This window comes from Anabrus simplex, chromosome 2 (genome assembly GCF_040414725.1).
Source record: "Anabrus simplex isolate iqAnaSimp1 chromosome 2, ASM4041472v1, whole genome shotgun sequence".
NCBI lineage: Eukaryota > Metazoa > Arthropoda > Insecta > Orthoptera > Tettigoniidae > Anabrus > Anabrus simplex.
Window position 1 is genome coordinate 1,032,914,768 of NC_090266.1, and position 14,631 is coordinate 1,032,929,398.

Sequence of the window (14,631 nt, forward strand, 5' to 3'; positions counted from 1 at the left end):
GACGATGGGACAGGAAAGTCCTAGGAATGGGAAGGAAGCGGCTGTGGTCTTAAGGTACAGCCCCAGCATTTGCCTGGAGTGAAAAGGAGAAACCACGGAAAACCATCTTCAGGGTTGCCGACAGTGGGATTCGAACCCACTATCTCCTGAATGCGAGCTCACAGCTGCGTGCTCCTAACCGCACGGCCAACTCGCCCGGTAACCTTCATCTTACAATGTGGTGTCACTATTTTAAATCTTGTTCTGTATTCACAAAATTACACGAAATATTACAAGCTACTAGTCGTGCCTCAAAACTTCCGAACCCCTCACATGAAAGATAGGTTGGAAACTCAACGTGGCGCAGCCCAAATGGTGTTATGATGCACTACACATTTACACAAGGCTTACCTACGTCAGCGCATTTAATAATAATAATAATAATAATAATAATTATTATTATTATTATGAGCACTCGAATGAGTATTAAGTTTAAGAGAATTTCACACTTTTCTGCATTCAGTCAGTGTTTTTTTGTGTCTGTTTTTACATTTTACAAGGTAGTAACTATCGCACAAGTCATTACACAGTAAACAAACACAGTCATCCGTTGGGTTTTGGAATTTTGTCTATATGCATATATTGTTGTGGAAGCCATGCATTTAAGCGATTAGAAAAATTGAGAACGCAATATAGGCCAAATTCATCAAGCTCGCCATTCCTCAACAACACAGAATATTCAATAGCAAGCAGATCAAAATATTGAAAATTCGATCAATCTATCATATAGCTATTGATATTATTGGTTACTTCAAATTCGAGATCACACCTTATTAACTTTTCATTACGATTTAATCCTGGCATAAAAGACATGCCCTAGAGTAATGTTATAAAAACTGAAAAATGTGTTTATATTACATGGATAAATATGGTATGTCAATTTTATCTGGCAGAAGAATGAATTTCCAGAATTTTTCCTGAATTCCCTGACATTTCCAGGTTTTCCCGTTATTTATCGAATTCCCTGACATTTCCCTGTTTCCCAGGTTTTCCGTACGGATGCACACCCTGCTGAAGGAATGTAATGGTATTATACAGTAAAACCTCGTTAATTCCAAGTCGGGATTAAAAAGCAGACTTCGAATTACGTGATTTCGAATTAAGCGCCAACTCATAATGCAGAAATGCCAACCATTGTGGCATCACAAAGTATTCTAATACCCGTAACCGCAGGCAATTAACCTTGATTCACAGTTTAAACCTTTCAAATGCCATGGAAAACACTATTTCCAAAATGTATCCAACAAGGTGCGTTTATATTATTCAAATAATGCACTTAGATAAAACAATGGCAAACATAACCTCACGTAATGAAAGGATAAAAAAATGTGATTCAAAGTCGAGAATAAATTATGCTGGCTCCCCTGTGTAAATCTTTTGGATTACTGTACTGTTTGCATTTTTAGATGCCTTGTACTTGCACGGAAAGTGCCCGACACTCTTAAAACATAGCAACTTTTCAAACATTCCTATGGCGAGGGAAGGAAGGAAGTCTCTCGCTTCTGTGTGCATTGCAACACAGTGCAGTGACCCCCCACCCTTGTACGATTTTCCGGCTGGCACTACTCTCTCTTTTAAAACCATAAGTCCGTTTGGGCTCGGCATTAAAAAAAAAAACACAAAAACCAATGTTGTTTCATCGGCATTGACAATTTGGTGCATACGAGATTGATTATATAAGCCACGCTACCATCAGCATCACCGGTATTTGCGGATTCTGTTTCTCCGCACACTGCCTGCTACGTGATATTGTGGCATTCCTTAAACCACTGAATAAAAACGAGTTATGATTTCACTTGAAGTTAGCAAATATGCAGCACACAGTAGTCGCACCGAAGGGAGTGAAAGTGCGGAAAGCTACCGCTACAAGTTCCCGAAGACACGTTCTTTGACGATGCGGAGAAATTTTGAATTTAAATTCCTCTGCAAAATACTACTTTTTCTTTCTTTCATAATGTAAAGGCAGTTTTGAAATTAAAAGTCAATTTCGGTAATGGGACCAACACTGTTCTTCGAATTATGAATTATCTGTATTTCGAATTAATTTATTTTAATGACACACAAAACCATACCTCATGCTTCTGGGAACAAGAATTGCTTAGAATTAGGCAAGATTTTGAATTAACCGATTTTGAATTATCAAAGTTCTACTGTACTTGTTAGTTCATTAAATAATGCGTTCTATCAATATTGCCACTACTTTATTTACAGCCCTCGTAGTAAAAAATTATCAATGATTTGTTCTGCTAGGTAGCCTCTGAATCAAGTGAAGTGCTGTTTCTTTCCCGTGATCTTTTTCTTGAAAGCATAGCTGTTGAATACTTGAAAATCCATTAGATAAAACAATGTTCTCTTATATCCAGCAGCATACCTCAGCATTACAGGAAAAGAATACAGCTGCTGACCCTTGTCATCTATACCAATCATTCAGTTAATGTGTGATCTTTGATTACGTTATTGGATTTGAGATTGTGATGTTGGTTTTTTGAATCTTGTTAGCCTTTGAGTATAATTTCTTCTTTATAATGGAAACTGGATAGAACAGTAAGTCCATCTATTTTAATGACTATCTTTAAATACAATGTACCATGCATGGCCCCTGTGCGAATACACTATCACAGTCTTCCCCTTATCTATTATCCCTGGTCTGAACTCTTGTGGCATGACATGCACTAGAACTACAGCATTTGTTTCTTAAAGTCAAATTTAGGAACAAGGAGGGTGAGTTACATGAATTATATGCATAAACTGTGTGCCCAACTGGGCGAGTTGGCTGTGCAATTAGGGACGCACAGCTGTGAGCTTGCATCTGGGAGATACTGGGTTCGAAACCCACTGTTAGCAGCCCTGAAGATGGTTTTCCATAGTTTCCAATTTTCACACCAGGCAAATGCTGGGGCTGTACCTTAAGGCCGCGGCAACTTCCTTCCCACTCCTAGGTCTTTCCTATCCCATCATCGCCATAAGAATTACCTATGTCGGTGCATCATTAAAAAAAAAAAAAAACTGTGTGCCCGTTTGCAAGATACAGACTCAATCAACAATATCCCAGTTGCTTCTACTTCAGGTGATTTCTTCCCCTATACAGTATATACTGTACTGTAGATAAAACCAGGCAAATTTGTATTTTTATGCCAAATCAGGCCAAATTTGACGTAGCATAATCTTCTCTTGAAATTGACTGGAATGTCATCTACTTCTATATCCTGCTTTGGATAGTAAACTTCTCTTGTTTCAAGTGGTTTACACTGGATGCTATTTTTCTCAGCTTCTCATTTTCTATGAAGATTCACTGTTTTTGAATTGTAGAAATGCTCTGAAAACCACGACTTAAAAAAGAAAAAGGGCATGTGCACAGAATTCAGGATGGACCGACAGGACTGTAAGGTGGATTTTTTACTTGAGCAATGACGATGCATAAAGCAACATAACATTTTTTTTTAAAATTTGCTTTATGCTGTACCGACAGAGATAGGTCTTATGGTTATTATAGGCCAACTCACTCAGTTAAAAAAGGAGTCGATTTCATTTGGAGTTATGGGAAACCATTGGCTAATAGGGAGATTTGGGATTTTTGCGGGGAACTGATCAGCAAAACTCTTTGTTTTGGCAGCTATCTCATCCCATATGGAGTCATGAAGCTTGCACTGAAAAATATCTAGAAGGGGGGGAATGTGCAGTGAGGTACCTGTTTATGATGGGATTTATTCCAGAATTTCCGTTAAAACCACACTTGGGTGGTTTAATATCACCCGTTTCACTCCATTCCCAGCAGTCTTCATTTGTCTTCTTGATCTTTGGAGGCAGGCAGGACTTCATCATCATCTGTCAGATTCAAACTCTCTCTCAGTATCACTCAAACATGTTGTCATGCGGCTATCACTTTCACTGCTAGTAAATAAAATTGTATCACTTTCTGAAACTATAGCACTGCCTGATTCACTCTTGCTATCTTGTAACATACAGTATAATACCTAATACCACCTGCCACCGAATAAAACCCGCACTACTGAATTTGAAAAAAAATAACATGTTTACTTACCAACTTTTTAAATTTGTGCAAATGTGTCACAAAATTGCAAATTTAAAACACTCTACAAGTAATAAAAACAATAAAATTACCACAATAAAAAATAAAACTAGTTCAATGTACAACTCAGTCAATATTCAACATCCCACACAAAGCCGTCCTCACTACCATCCAGAGAATGTGAAATTCCACATTTCTTGAAATCTTTCCTCACCAAGTCGCTGGAGATGCGATCCCATGCAGTCTTTATCCATTTGCTTACATGCTCCACTCGGGTCATTTCACTCGTACATTGGTGTAAGTAAAGAAATTACGTAATTTCTTCACTGCAAAGTCAGTATGGAACTATGAGATTCTTAAATTGCAGTTGGTGTCAGTGTATGATCGCTGGCAGATGCTATCCACTCTGTGTAGAGCCGTTTCAATGCAGCTTTGCAAGGCCGGTTCAAACAAACATCTAATTGCTGTAGCATACAGGTCAGCCCTCCTTGAATTATTGCCAGATTAGTTTTCCTTTACTTATCAAATTACTTTATAGCATCTGTAATATACCCACAATAACTGTCGAGCACAAGCAGCTATCATGCATAACATTACCATGCAAGCGTTGCTTTTCGTTATCATCTGTCCTGACAGTAATGCATTTAAAGCCCTTAATGTGAACTGTGTTCTCTAGTGGCATTTCGACATAAACGGGTGTCTGATCAGCATTCTCAAATTGAGAAAGCAAATTTGAATTTTGCTTCCGTAAACAAATAACGTGGTGATGAAAGGCCGTCAAATTTTCTTCGTAAGCAACACGGAGATGACGTGAAATAGATGTAAGTCTTCACGTACAAACTATTTCTTTGATGAAAGTTCCTTATCCACCCGCGGCTTGCAGTAAAACTCTCATTTTCAAGTTCCTTTGTGATCTCTAATGATTTTAGTTGACACATTTCAGTTGGTACACCATAACCTAGTTCACATCCTTCAGTCACGTATGCATGAAGCCATTCTTCAATTTCAGGAAACTATGCACTCTGCCCTCGGAAAGCTCTACAATCACCATTACTTTTTAATATCATCTCCTTCTTCTTCCGATCGCGAATACAGAATTCATCAACATATTATTTTCTATCGGTGGCACGATTTCTGATAGTTTCAGCTTCTGTTACAACCTTAAGTTTCTCACTCACAGGAAATGACCATAAACACTTTTTTGAATTCAACACACTAGTTATCACTGATGCTTCTTCACTCAGAACACAAAGTATTAATCACCTCCCACACCATGTGGTTTTGGGAATGCGGAAGTGAGTGAGAGGGACATTTCAGCCCTTGCAAAATCGCGTGGCATGAAACTGCTGTTGCCGCATCTTCGAAACAATGTACGAGACCATGATACGAAAGGCTTAAAAATGACGCGCACCGGAATTTAAGGAGCAATATTTCTGTAAAAAGAAGAGCGGGTGGTATTCAGGATTATACGGTACAGTCAATTTCATTCCTCGTAGTACAATGTTTAATAGGGCCAGCCATTTCTACTGACTACGGAAGCAGGGAATCCCCCCCGCTTTGAGAATGAATGAATTTCTCCCACACGATGTAATCTACAATGTTCATTCAGAGAGGGAGAGAGAGAGAGCGAGCAGATTCACAGCTTTCAAACGGTATACTGCATGCCATGCCACGCCATGTATGGACAAAACGCTTGAACTGGTTGTAGAAAGTCACCATGCAGACCACCTGTTGAGAGTCTATGTAGGAAATGCCACTGCATATGCGATCGCCTAACAGGTAACTACGTACACCAATGAGTTAATACATCCCATGAAATACAGAATATGTTATCCACTTATGATCAGACAAATGTAGTTACAGTTTTGGCATTTCTTAATACTTTTGACAATATTATTTCCTTTGAGTTATGAATGTTCAATTTTTGAGAAATGGATCAACTTTCTGTCCTATCTGATATGTACTAATGTTTGCAGCAGAGATGGAATACTTTTTATGACTGTACAACTTATAACTACACTAAGGCTTTTGGGAAAACCCAAGGAGCTATTCGACATGCAAGCCTGGAGACCCGGCCAGGAAAGACAAGTAACACTGTTTAGGATGATATCACACTGATCACCTGACACCCCAATCTGAAGAGGCAGCAGTTGTCTTTGCAGGCCAAGGCTCGTAAGTTTGAATTTCAGACATTTGCTGGATATAACGATGCTCAATTAATTTATAATATATTAAAAACATGGTAGAAAATTCACTCTCCTACAACTTCAAATCCATATTATCATTTTTATATGTATGATAAAGTTATCCTCGCTACAGCTCTATCCGTCACACCAGCGGGACAACTGCCAAGTTTCAGGCTTAGCCAGCTAAAAAAAAACTAATCCTATAGAATTCTGCAAGACAACTGAATCAATTATGCTCTCCAATGAATCACAATTGCTCCAGTAACATAAAAGAGCACAGAGGCAAGTTTCCAATCAATAGGGAACAGACGCGAATGTTGATAAGCTGGTCATAACACAAACAAACAACTTCACAATCACAGCACAAATTCTACACACTTGCAAACTAACAGCTGTCGAGCCATAACCAACCATTTCATGAATGGCTACTTACTTGGGAAGGATACCACCAACTACATCAACAACTCAAGACCTCATGCAAGTTTTTCTCTATTTACTTTTAATAATTGTAATTTAGTTTAAGACTTCTTTCATTCAGTAGTTTTGCACTTATGCAGTTAGATATTTCGTCTTGTATTTATGAGGATAGCCGAGTCTAAATTCAGATAGTCCATTAGTCTGCTTTTTGTCAAACTGTGTATGGTCTGTACTACGTATGTTTCTGTGACTCCCTTTTAACAGTTCGATTTCTTATGCGTTTTTTATGGTAGTAACTGGGTTGGCATTTCACAACTCAAATCTAATAAAATAAACATATATCTCTAATTACTATGAAGATGCATTGAAGGAGATAAGATTGACAGTCGCAAATAATAAGACATGGATTGTTAACATTGATGCTGTCACGGCCCTTATTTGTAGACATGATATGGGCTTTTGGACTTATGCCGTGTCAAGAAAACAAGGTGAAACTCTTTGCATCTTCAGAAGAAACATTAAGAGTTTCACCTTGTTTCTTTAACACGGGGAAGCCCAATGGCCCATATCATGCCTACAGTAGATGAAACAGCTGATCTACATGGAAGATACAGTATTAACTAATCTTATATTTTGCATTCTGAAAAATGATCGGCCTGGTGGAAAGTATTTTCTAACAGCTGATGTTCTAAAAAAAAAATCATTCAACTATTGGAACTTATATTATGAATATCTCTAGTAATATGGTATTCAGAGGAAAAAAACTATACTTCCTGTAACTGATACTGCTTCATACATGGATGTCAATATGTCCTCACTGAATTTGATCCATTTTTGATACACATGCACGCCATGGGAGGAAATTTCACTGCTTCAAATTCCCTATCAATTTCGAGAAAAGGGAATTTGAACATTTTGAGGTGCTTCACAATATCAGTATGCAACATATTCCCATAATGAACACGCAGCACAATGAGCAAGTTCTTCGCTTCACAAGCTCGTGACTCACAAATCAAAATCTTGGCTCCACAGTGCGTTTGTTGCCACTTTTCATAGGCATGCAGTATTCCCCATTCCTCTTGTCCGTACTCACCATGCAACTCTTTCAATGATATATACCTACCAAACTGTCAATGACAGACAACAAATATACTGGGGACAATGTGTGAGAAAGATTTTGTTAATTGTTGGGTTACAATCCTTTACCTAAACAAAAAAGCTCAAATGCTGGGTAATCTGCTGTGATACAAAATTCATAATCATCAGTTATAATGATACCTATGTAGTTACTGAAACAATCAACATTTAACAATAAGTTACTCAAATTTTCTATGCATAATATCTGATTTCCCCACAGTCATATTACAGCGCATACGTATCTTTCATGTTAATGTGAATATTAAAAAAGACTCACAAAAGCTGTAAGGAGGAGAGATTTGATCTGAGAATCATAAGCTTGAGAAGCGAAGAGCCTGCCCACTGTGCTGCACAATCCTTGTGGGAATGTGATGTATGCTGTCCCTGTGAAGCAATCTCAAAATATTCAAAATCAGTTTTCTCAAAATTAGGTAAGAGTTGGGCCTTATAATCTGCACCAGTGAAATTTATTGCGATGGCTTAGGGGCATGTCAAAAATGGATTGAATCAGTGACGACAGGTTGGCAAGGTCTCCTTGTAACACAACAAATGGATCTGCGTTACAAGAGAATTGGGGAATACTGCAGGCTGTTGAAAAACATGAAAATTTCTAAATTACATGACTAGCAGTTGGTGTGTTCAGTGACATAAGAGGGTAATTCCTAATGGGAAAAAAGTTTCCTGTATGTTCCACCTTAAGTACAAAAACTGAAAGCAAGAATTGCGGCCTGGAGTCAGAGATTTGTACTGGTCCTGGGGCAATTAAATGCTCCTTGTCCAGCCTAACTGATCTACCTCCAGCTTTTCACAAGATATACCCAGATACCTGTAAGTAATTTTGGGAAAAGCTACATAAAGATAGTGGGACGATTGATGTTAGAATTAGAGATAATGCTCTGTTGTACCGGGAACAGCGGTACGGAACTAAGTCCCCGCAATTAAAATTTAAAACTTTTGCGCTACGCGCCGGCCCAGCAGCAGAAGACAGACAGGAACAGCGAGCAACATGTGTGTGTGACGTAGAGCAGGTTGAAGTCACAACCTGCCTCCCCGTGACACAGAGAGAGCCTAGATCAGTATCGAATGTTCCTTGAGTTTCTTCGGCTAATAACTTTCCCCACAGTAATAGCTGGATAAAATCAACCACATCATCATGTAGCCCCATATTTTATCTGCATTCCATTCCATCCGGCAAGAGACTACGAAGTTGTTGAGCGGAATGTAAAGGCATATTTTGGCGTGGATCGGGTATAAATAGAAAGCTGCTTCCCTTAGCAGAACAGTGTGTATCGCAGTGGAGTTCGTGCGGCTAGCAGCGAGTGGTCGGCTCGTGGGGACCGCGATACTACGTGAGTGACAGTCTCATTTCGCCGAGTTAAAGACTTAGTCTCATTTCGCCAAGTTCAGGACTTAAACTCCACATTTGGACTTTAAATAATATTGCAGCGAGTTCCAAGTGATAATTTTATTTCGCTGAATTTCCGTGATTCACGAACGATAGAATCCAACCTCATTTAAACTTTGATGGTGATTTATTTAGACAGATATTTCAAACCTACATTTCTTACGAGTGTTGTGATGAAACAACCCGAACAGTGATAAATTGTGAACGATATTCACCTTGCCAACTAATAGAAATACTTTGCTAATTTGTGTGTGTCGGATTCTAATCTCTTCAGACTGTGACAAGTGATTCATTATTGAATTAATTTCGATCTTTGACTGTGTCTTCGGACTTATTGAAATCGTGAGGTTTTCCAAATATCTCGTGTAAACATTGGACTGTGATTAGTTCCAATCCGTGTTTAATCTGTGCAGACCTTGAACTGTGAGCTTACGATAGACTGTGAATTACATATTCGAACTTTGCTCAAGGTAGACACTGAACTGTGTTGAGAAGTGAACTACATTCATGGCAGACACTAGATGGTGTTTAGGGTGTACATTTACCACAAATTAAACTGCTTATTCAAGATTAGTAATGAACTGTGCATTTAAACTGTGAGTTTTCAGTAGACTATTTTTTTAGTGTGATCAAACCACGGACTGTGGAGGAGTGAAACATATTTTCATTTCATTTCGAGTTGACGAACCAGATCGGTTCATGTGTGAAACATTTTCTTTTTCCGAGTGACTGAGTTAAGATTGCTCGTAACTCTAAACAAATATATTGTGTGGGATAATTTCAACCTGTTTCAAGTGTCACATTTTCTTTAATCACACTACGAGTGACTCATTCATTCAAATCTGTCATTCAAGAAACTCTTTCCGTGTCCCAGGTGCTAATGTGTACAATCATAAGCCATTCTCCGTGCAACCAAATCTCGATGTTCACACTACTACGTTCTTCCAATCTTCTGGACATCGTATGGATATTCCAGAACTTCTAGAATATCCATCGCGGGAGAAATCATGGTTCCATGGTGCCGAGAGGGGACTCGTGGCAGTACAAGGAGAGCAGCTGGATTTCGAGTACATCACCAGCCTGGATGAAAAAAGGATTATTTCCTGCCTATCTGCTGTATGAATGTGATATAATTTTGAACTTTGTTAATAAATTCAGAAAAAAAAAACTTAAGAATTTTTTTCAAAAAAACCCTCTCCCTCTGTAAGCACTTCAATCAGAACGGTACACGCCCTGCGTCTAACTCATGCTCATCAAAGTACCATATTTACTGTTACACTGTAATTATGTAAACATTCCTGTTGTTAGGATATTCACACACAGTAGCGCTGCAGGGACTGAACCGTAAAGATTACAGGTTTCTTTGAAAAGAACTTGGAACTAAATTAAGTTAGGCAGATATAAATTTTAGTCTTTAATTAGTTAATTTCACACAGTGCTTAGCAAATAGCACCTTACCTTCTCATTTTTTTAAACTCATTTGCTGCTTCAGTACTATTAAAGATTTTCTTTACCTATTTACATAAAACTTACCTTCAGATTGATGATTCAGCTGACATCCTGGAATATTCACTGCCTCAATCCTGCTTACTTTTTCTTCAGGAGACTTCTGATTTTCGTAATTCTAAAATAGAAGCAAAGTTCGGCATAAAGCAGTAAAAAGGATATTAAGATCAACAATTCACAAAGCATATGATAGAGAAAGCTCAGCATAGAATCAAGTTGAGTAAGCACAACTAAGATCCTGAATATACCAGCCAAAGCAAAAGAGAGGTGCAGGTTCCTCAATTGGGAGAATTAACATACAAAATTAATGGAAAAGGAGACAGCACTAAGATCAGCAAGGAATACATAAAACATAATTATTAATCAGAATAATCGCAGCCATGCTGGCAACAAAATTTTCATTCATAACTGAAATGTTCTGTTAAGATTAAATGGTTTTATTTCAGATTCCCTTTCCTGGAAATACCTTTACTGCCCCTTAAAGATTGGTGACTGACTGCAACCTTTCTTATTCCTTCCCCTTCAAAGTGCCTTGATTCTTTTCACTGCTATTCGACTTATTATCAGTACATTCATCAATAGGCCCGTCAGCTTGATATGTGTTGTTTGCATGCTCCGGGAAAGCATTCTTTATGATTATGTTAGACACATTTGCAAAATTACTAACTGGTTTGATAGAAGGCAGTTCGGGTTTAGGAAAGGTTATTCCAGTGAAGCTCAACTTGTAGGATTCCAAGAAGATATAGCAAATATTTTAGTTTTGAGACGTCAATAGCGATACAGTCCATGTGACCTCTCAAAACTAATCATAGGTTATAAACTTCGTGGTTCTGATCCGTATTAATTTAATAATTAATAATAATTAATAATTTAATAATTAATTTAATAATCCGTATTAATTTAATAATTACATTGTCTCAAAACTAAGGCTATTGTTAGTGTAGATCATGGTAGATTACTGAAGAAAATGAGGGCTATTGGACAAGACAAAAAAGTGGTTGAATGGGTGGCTATATTCCTAGAAAACAGAACTCGGAGAATCAGCGTAGTTGAAGTGTTATCTGATCCTCTTGTGATAAAGAGGGGAGTCCTGCAGGGCAGTACTATTGGACTTTTTTTCTTATATATACAAATAATATGAGTAAAGAACTGAAATCACAGATGAGGCTATTTGAGGATGATCTTATACTGTATAGAGTAGTAACACAGTTGCAGGATTGTGAGTGACACCAGGGGGACCTAAACAATGTTGTGAGATGGACAGCAAACTATAGCATGAATGTTAATGAGATGAAAAGTAAAGTTGTAAGTTTCACAAGGAGGAAAAGTCCTTCCAGTTTTAATTATTGTGTTGATGGGGTGATAGTACCTCAAGGGGAACACTAAGTACCTATGTGTTAATATAAGGAATGATCTTAACTGGGGTAATCATATTAATGAGGTTCTTAAGAAAAGTTACTCTTCACATGGTTACGAGAGTATTTAGGGGTTATAGTAAAGATGTAAAGGAGAAGGCATATAAGTTTCTGGTAACACTGCAGTTAGAGAATGGCTCCAGTGCATGGGACCCTCACCAAGACTACTTGATACGAGAACTGGAAAAAATTCAAAAGAAAGCAGCACGATTTGTTCTGGGTGATTTCCGACAAAGGAGTAATGTTACGAAAATGTTGCAAACTTTGGGCTCAGAAGACCTGGGCAGAGATGCCAACTTTCAAGAAAGGCAATTTGTAATGCAGCCGTTCGGGTGTGCGTGTGTGTGCGCGCGTGTGTGACGGTGGCCGTATAATTTTTTTTCGAGATCTTATTAATTTGCACATCATTGAAAAATCAATGAACACCATACAATTCAACCAGATATTCAAAGACTGGCATATAAAGTGTGTATGATTCTTACTTGCTAAAGTAACAGGTGATCTGCAGTACATATCTGAGTAGAGGTTGAAGGATCATATCTTTTGTTGAGTACTGTAGTTGCTTCCTTAGCAGCTTATAGTTGCTGTTTTGTAAACATACACTGGTGACATGCTTTTCGTTTCGATACAATGTGCATCCTCTGCACTAACAGAGCACTTAACAGCTCGGTTCTTTCTCACCACGCACAACTGAAAAATCGCAGCTACACACACTACAAAACACGTGTGAATGATATTTTGGGGAATGCAATAAAAACAGGGGCATTCGTTCGAGTATTCCTCCCTAAATTTTTGAGCTATTTTTGGTTTATTACAAGCGTCACTCATCACAGTAACGTCACCACACGTATTTTCCTGCACAAGAAATCGCTTCATTATTTCAAACCTTTCACATTTTTTAACACACGATTAACATATATCCTAGAAGAGGAATATATGTAAATTTGGCAACTAAAATTGCAATAAATACTTCAACACTCACGCACGCAGTATCTACAATGAAACGGAGTTTGTCACCACTTTGCCGCCAAAACAAAGACAAAAGAACTCGCATACTTGCATGGAAGTCTGGTCATGTGACGAACAAAGACAAAAAATTCCGCAAAATATACCACTTCACAGGTGTCTATTTTTCCGATACTGGAAATACACACTGCGTTCGGCGCGTGAAAACTCGGAACATTTTAAAACGAGGGACAGGAAAGGGGTATAAATTATTACTGAGAAATAAGAGAATAATATTCTGAGAATACATGCTCTAATGGCATTCCTCGTGGATCCTCTTGAACACTTCATACACTTGGATTTAAAAATCAACAAAAAATCGTAATTTGTGGTGTGTGATTCGTAAAGGCGTAATTGTGATGGGTAATTCATAATTATTACGATTGAATCGTAATAGTTGGCATCTCTGCCTGGGTGTAAGAAGAGATGCTGGACTGTGTGGTATGTTTCGAGCTGTCAGTGGAGAGTTGGCATGGAATGACATAAGTACTACTACTACTACTACTAGCTTTACAACCCACTAACTACCTTTAAAGATTTCAGGGACGCCAAGATGCCGGAATTTAGTCCCACAGGATTTCTTTTACGTGGCAGTGTATCTACTGACACAAGGCTAATGTATTTGAGCACCTTCAAATACCACCGGACTGAGCCAGGATCAAACTTGCCAACTCAACAATCTGAGCCACTCAGCCCGGCCAATACAGTACTATTCAATCTTTAGGATTGATGTATCAATGTACCAACCCATTTTTTAATTGTATAATACAGTCAATATGGATGATATAGTAGAGATAGTGATGATAGTAGTAGTAGTAGTAGTGGTGATAGTAGTAGTAACATAAGTAGACAAATAAGCTTGAGTGAAGATCATAATATGAAGATAAAGATGGAACTCAACAGGACAAATTCGAGTAAATATTCATTTATAGGATAAGGAGTAAGGGATTGGAATAAATTATAAGGGGAATGCTCATAAAATTTCCGAGTTCTTTGAAAATGTTAATAAAAAGCTAGATATACAATTGATGGGAATCTGCCCACCTGGGCGACAGCCCTGAATACAGATCGTCGATGATTATTTGAATAGAAAACAAAATGCATTATCAGCAAATGCTCTTTATCGTGCCCTGCTATCTTCTGACCAGTTTCAGAAATGCTTCCAAGTTCCTGTCTTTCCCAAAATCAAATGAGGCCATAACTTACCATGAACTTTATCAAGCCTCTTGTCCAGTCCAATAAAGAACCTGTCACTATTTTATTTCATATTAAGCAGTGATAAAATTATTATTACAGATGCACACCCTCTCCCATCAGTATTTGAAGAATAAATGTTATGTTACCTTAAGAGCTGCAAGTGCTGTAGCTAATTTTGGTTCCTTCAGAGGTAGCTGAGAGATAACAGAGGGGCTTTCTGAACAGAAATCGCCAATTGTAGCAATCCTCAGTTCAACCATTTTCCTGACTAGTACCACAGCCCTAAGAAAAGAA

At 38.1% G+C, this 14,631-nt stretch overlaps 1 protein-coding gene across 1 annotated transcript in view; it reads right to left on the reverse strand.

Annotated features, from left to right (window-relative positions):
• LOC136863766 (uncharacterized) overlaps positions 1 to 14,631 on the reverse strand; it is a 229,715-nt gene that overhangs the window by 113,227 nt on the left and 101,857 nt on the right. The window contains exons 6-7 of the mRNA XM_067140119.2: positions 14,484 to 14,619; positions 10,748 to 10,838 (exon numbers count right to left, since the gene is read on the reverse strand). Coding sequence (XP_066996220.2) covers positions 10,748 to 10,838; positions 14,484 to 14,619 — 227 coding nt within the window. The remainder of the gene's footprint in view (positions 1 to 10,747; positions 10,839 to 14,483; positions 14,620 to 14,631) is intronic.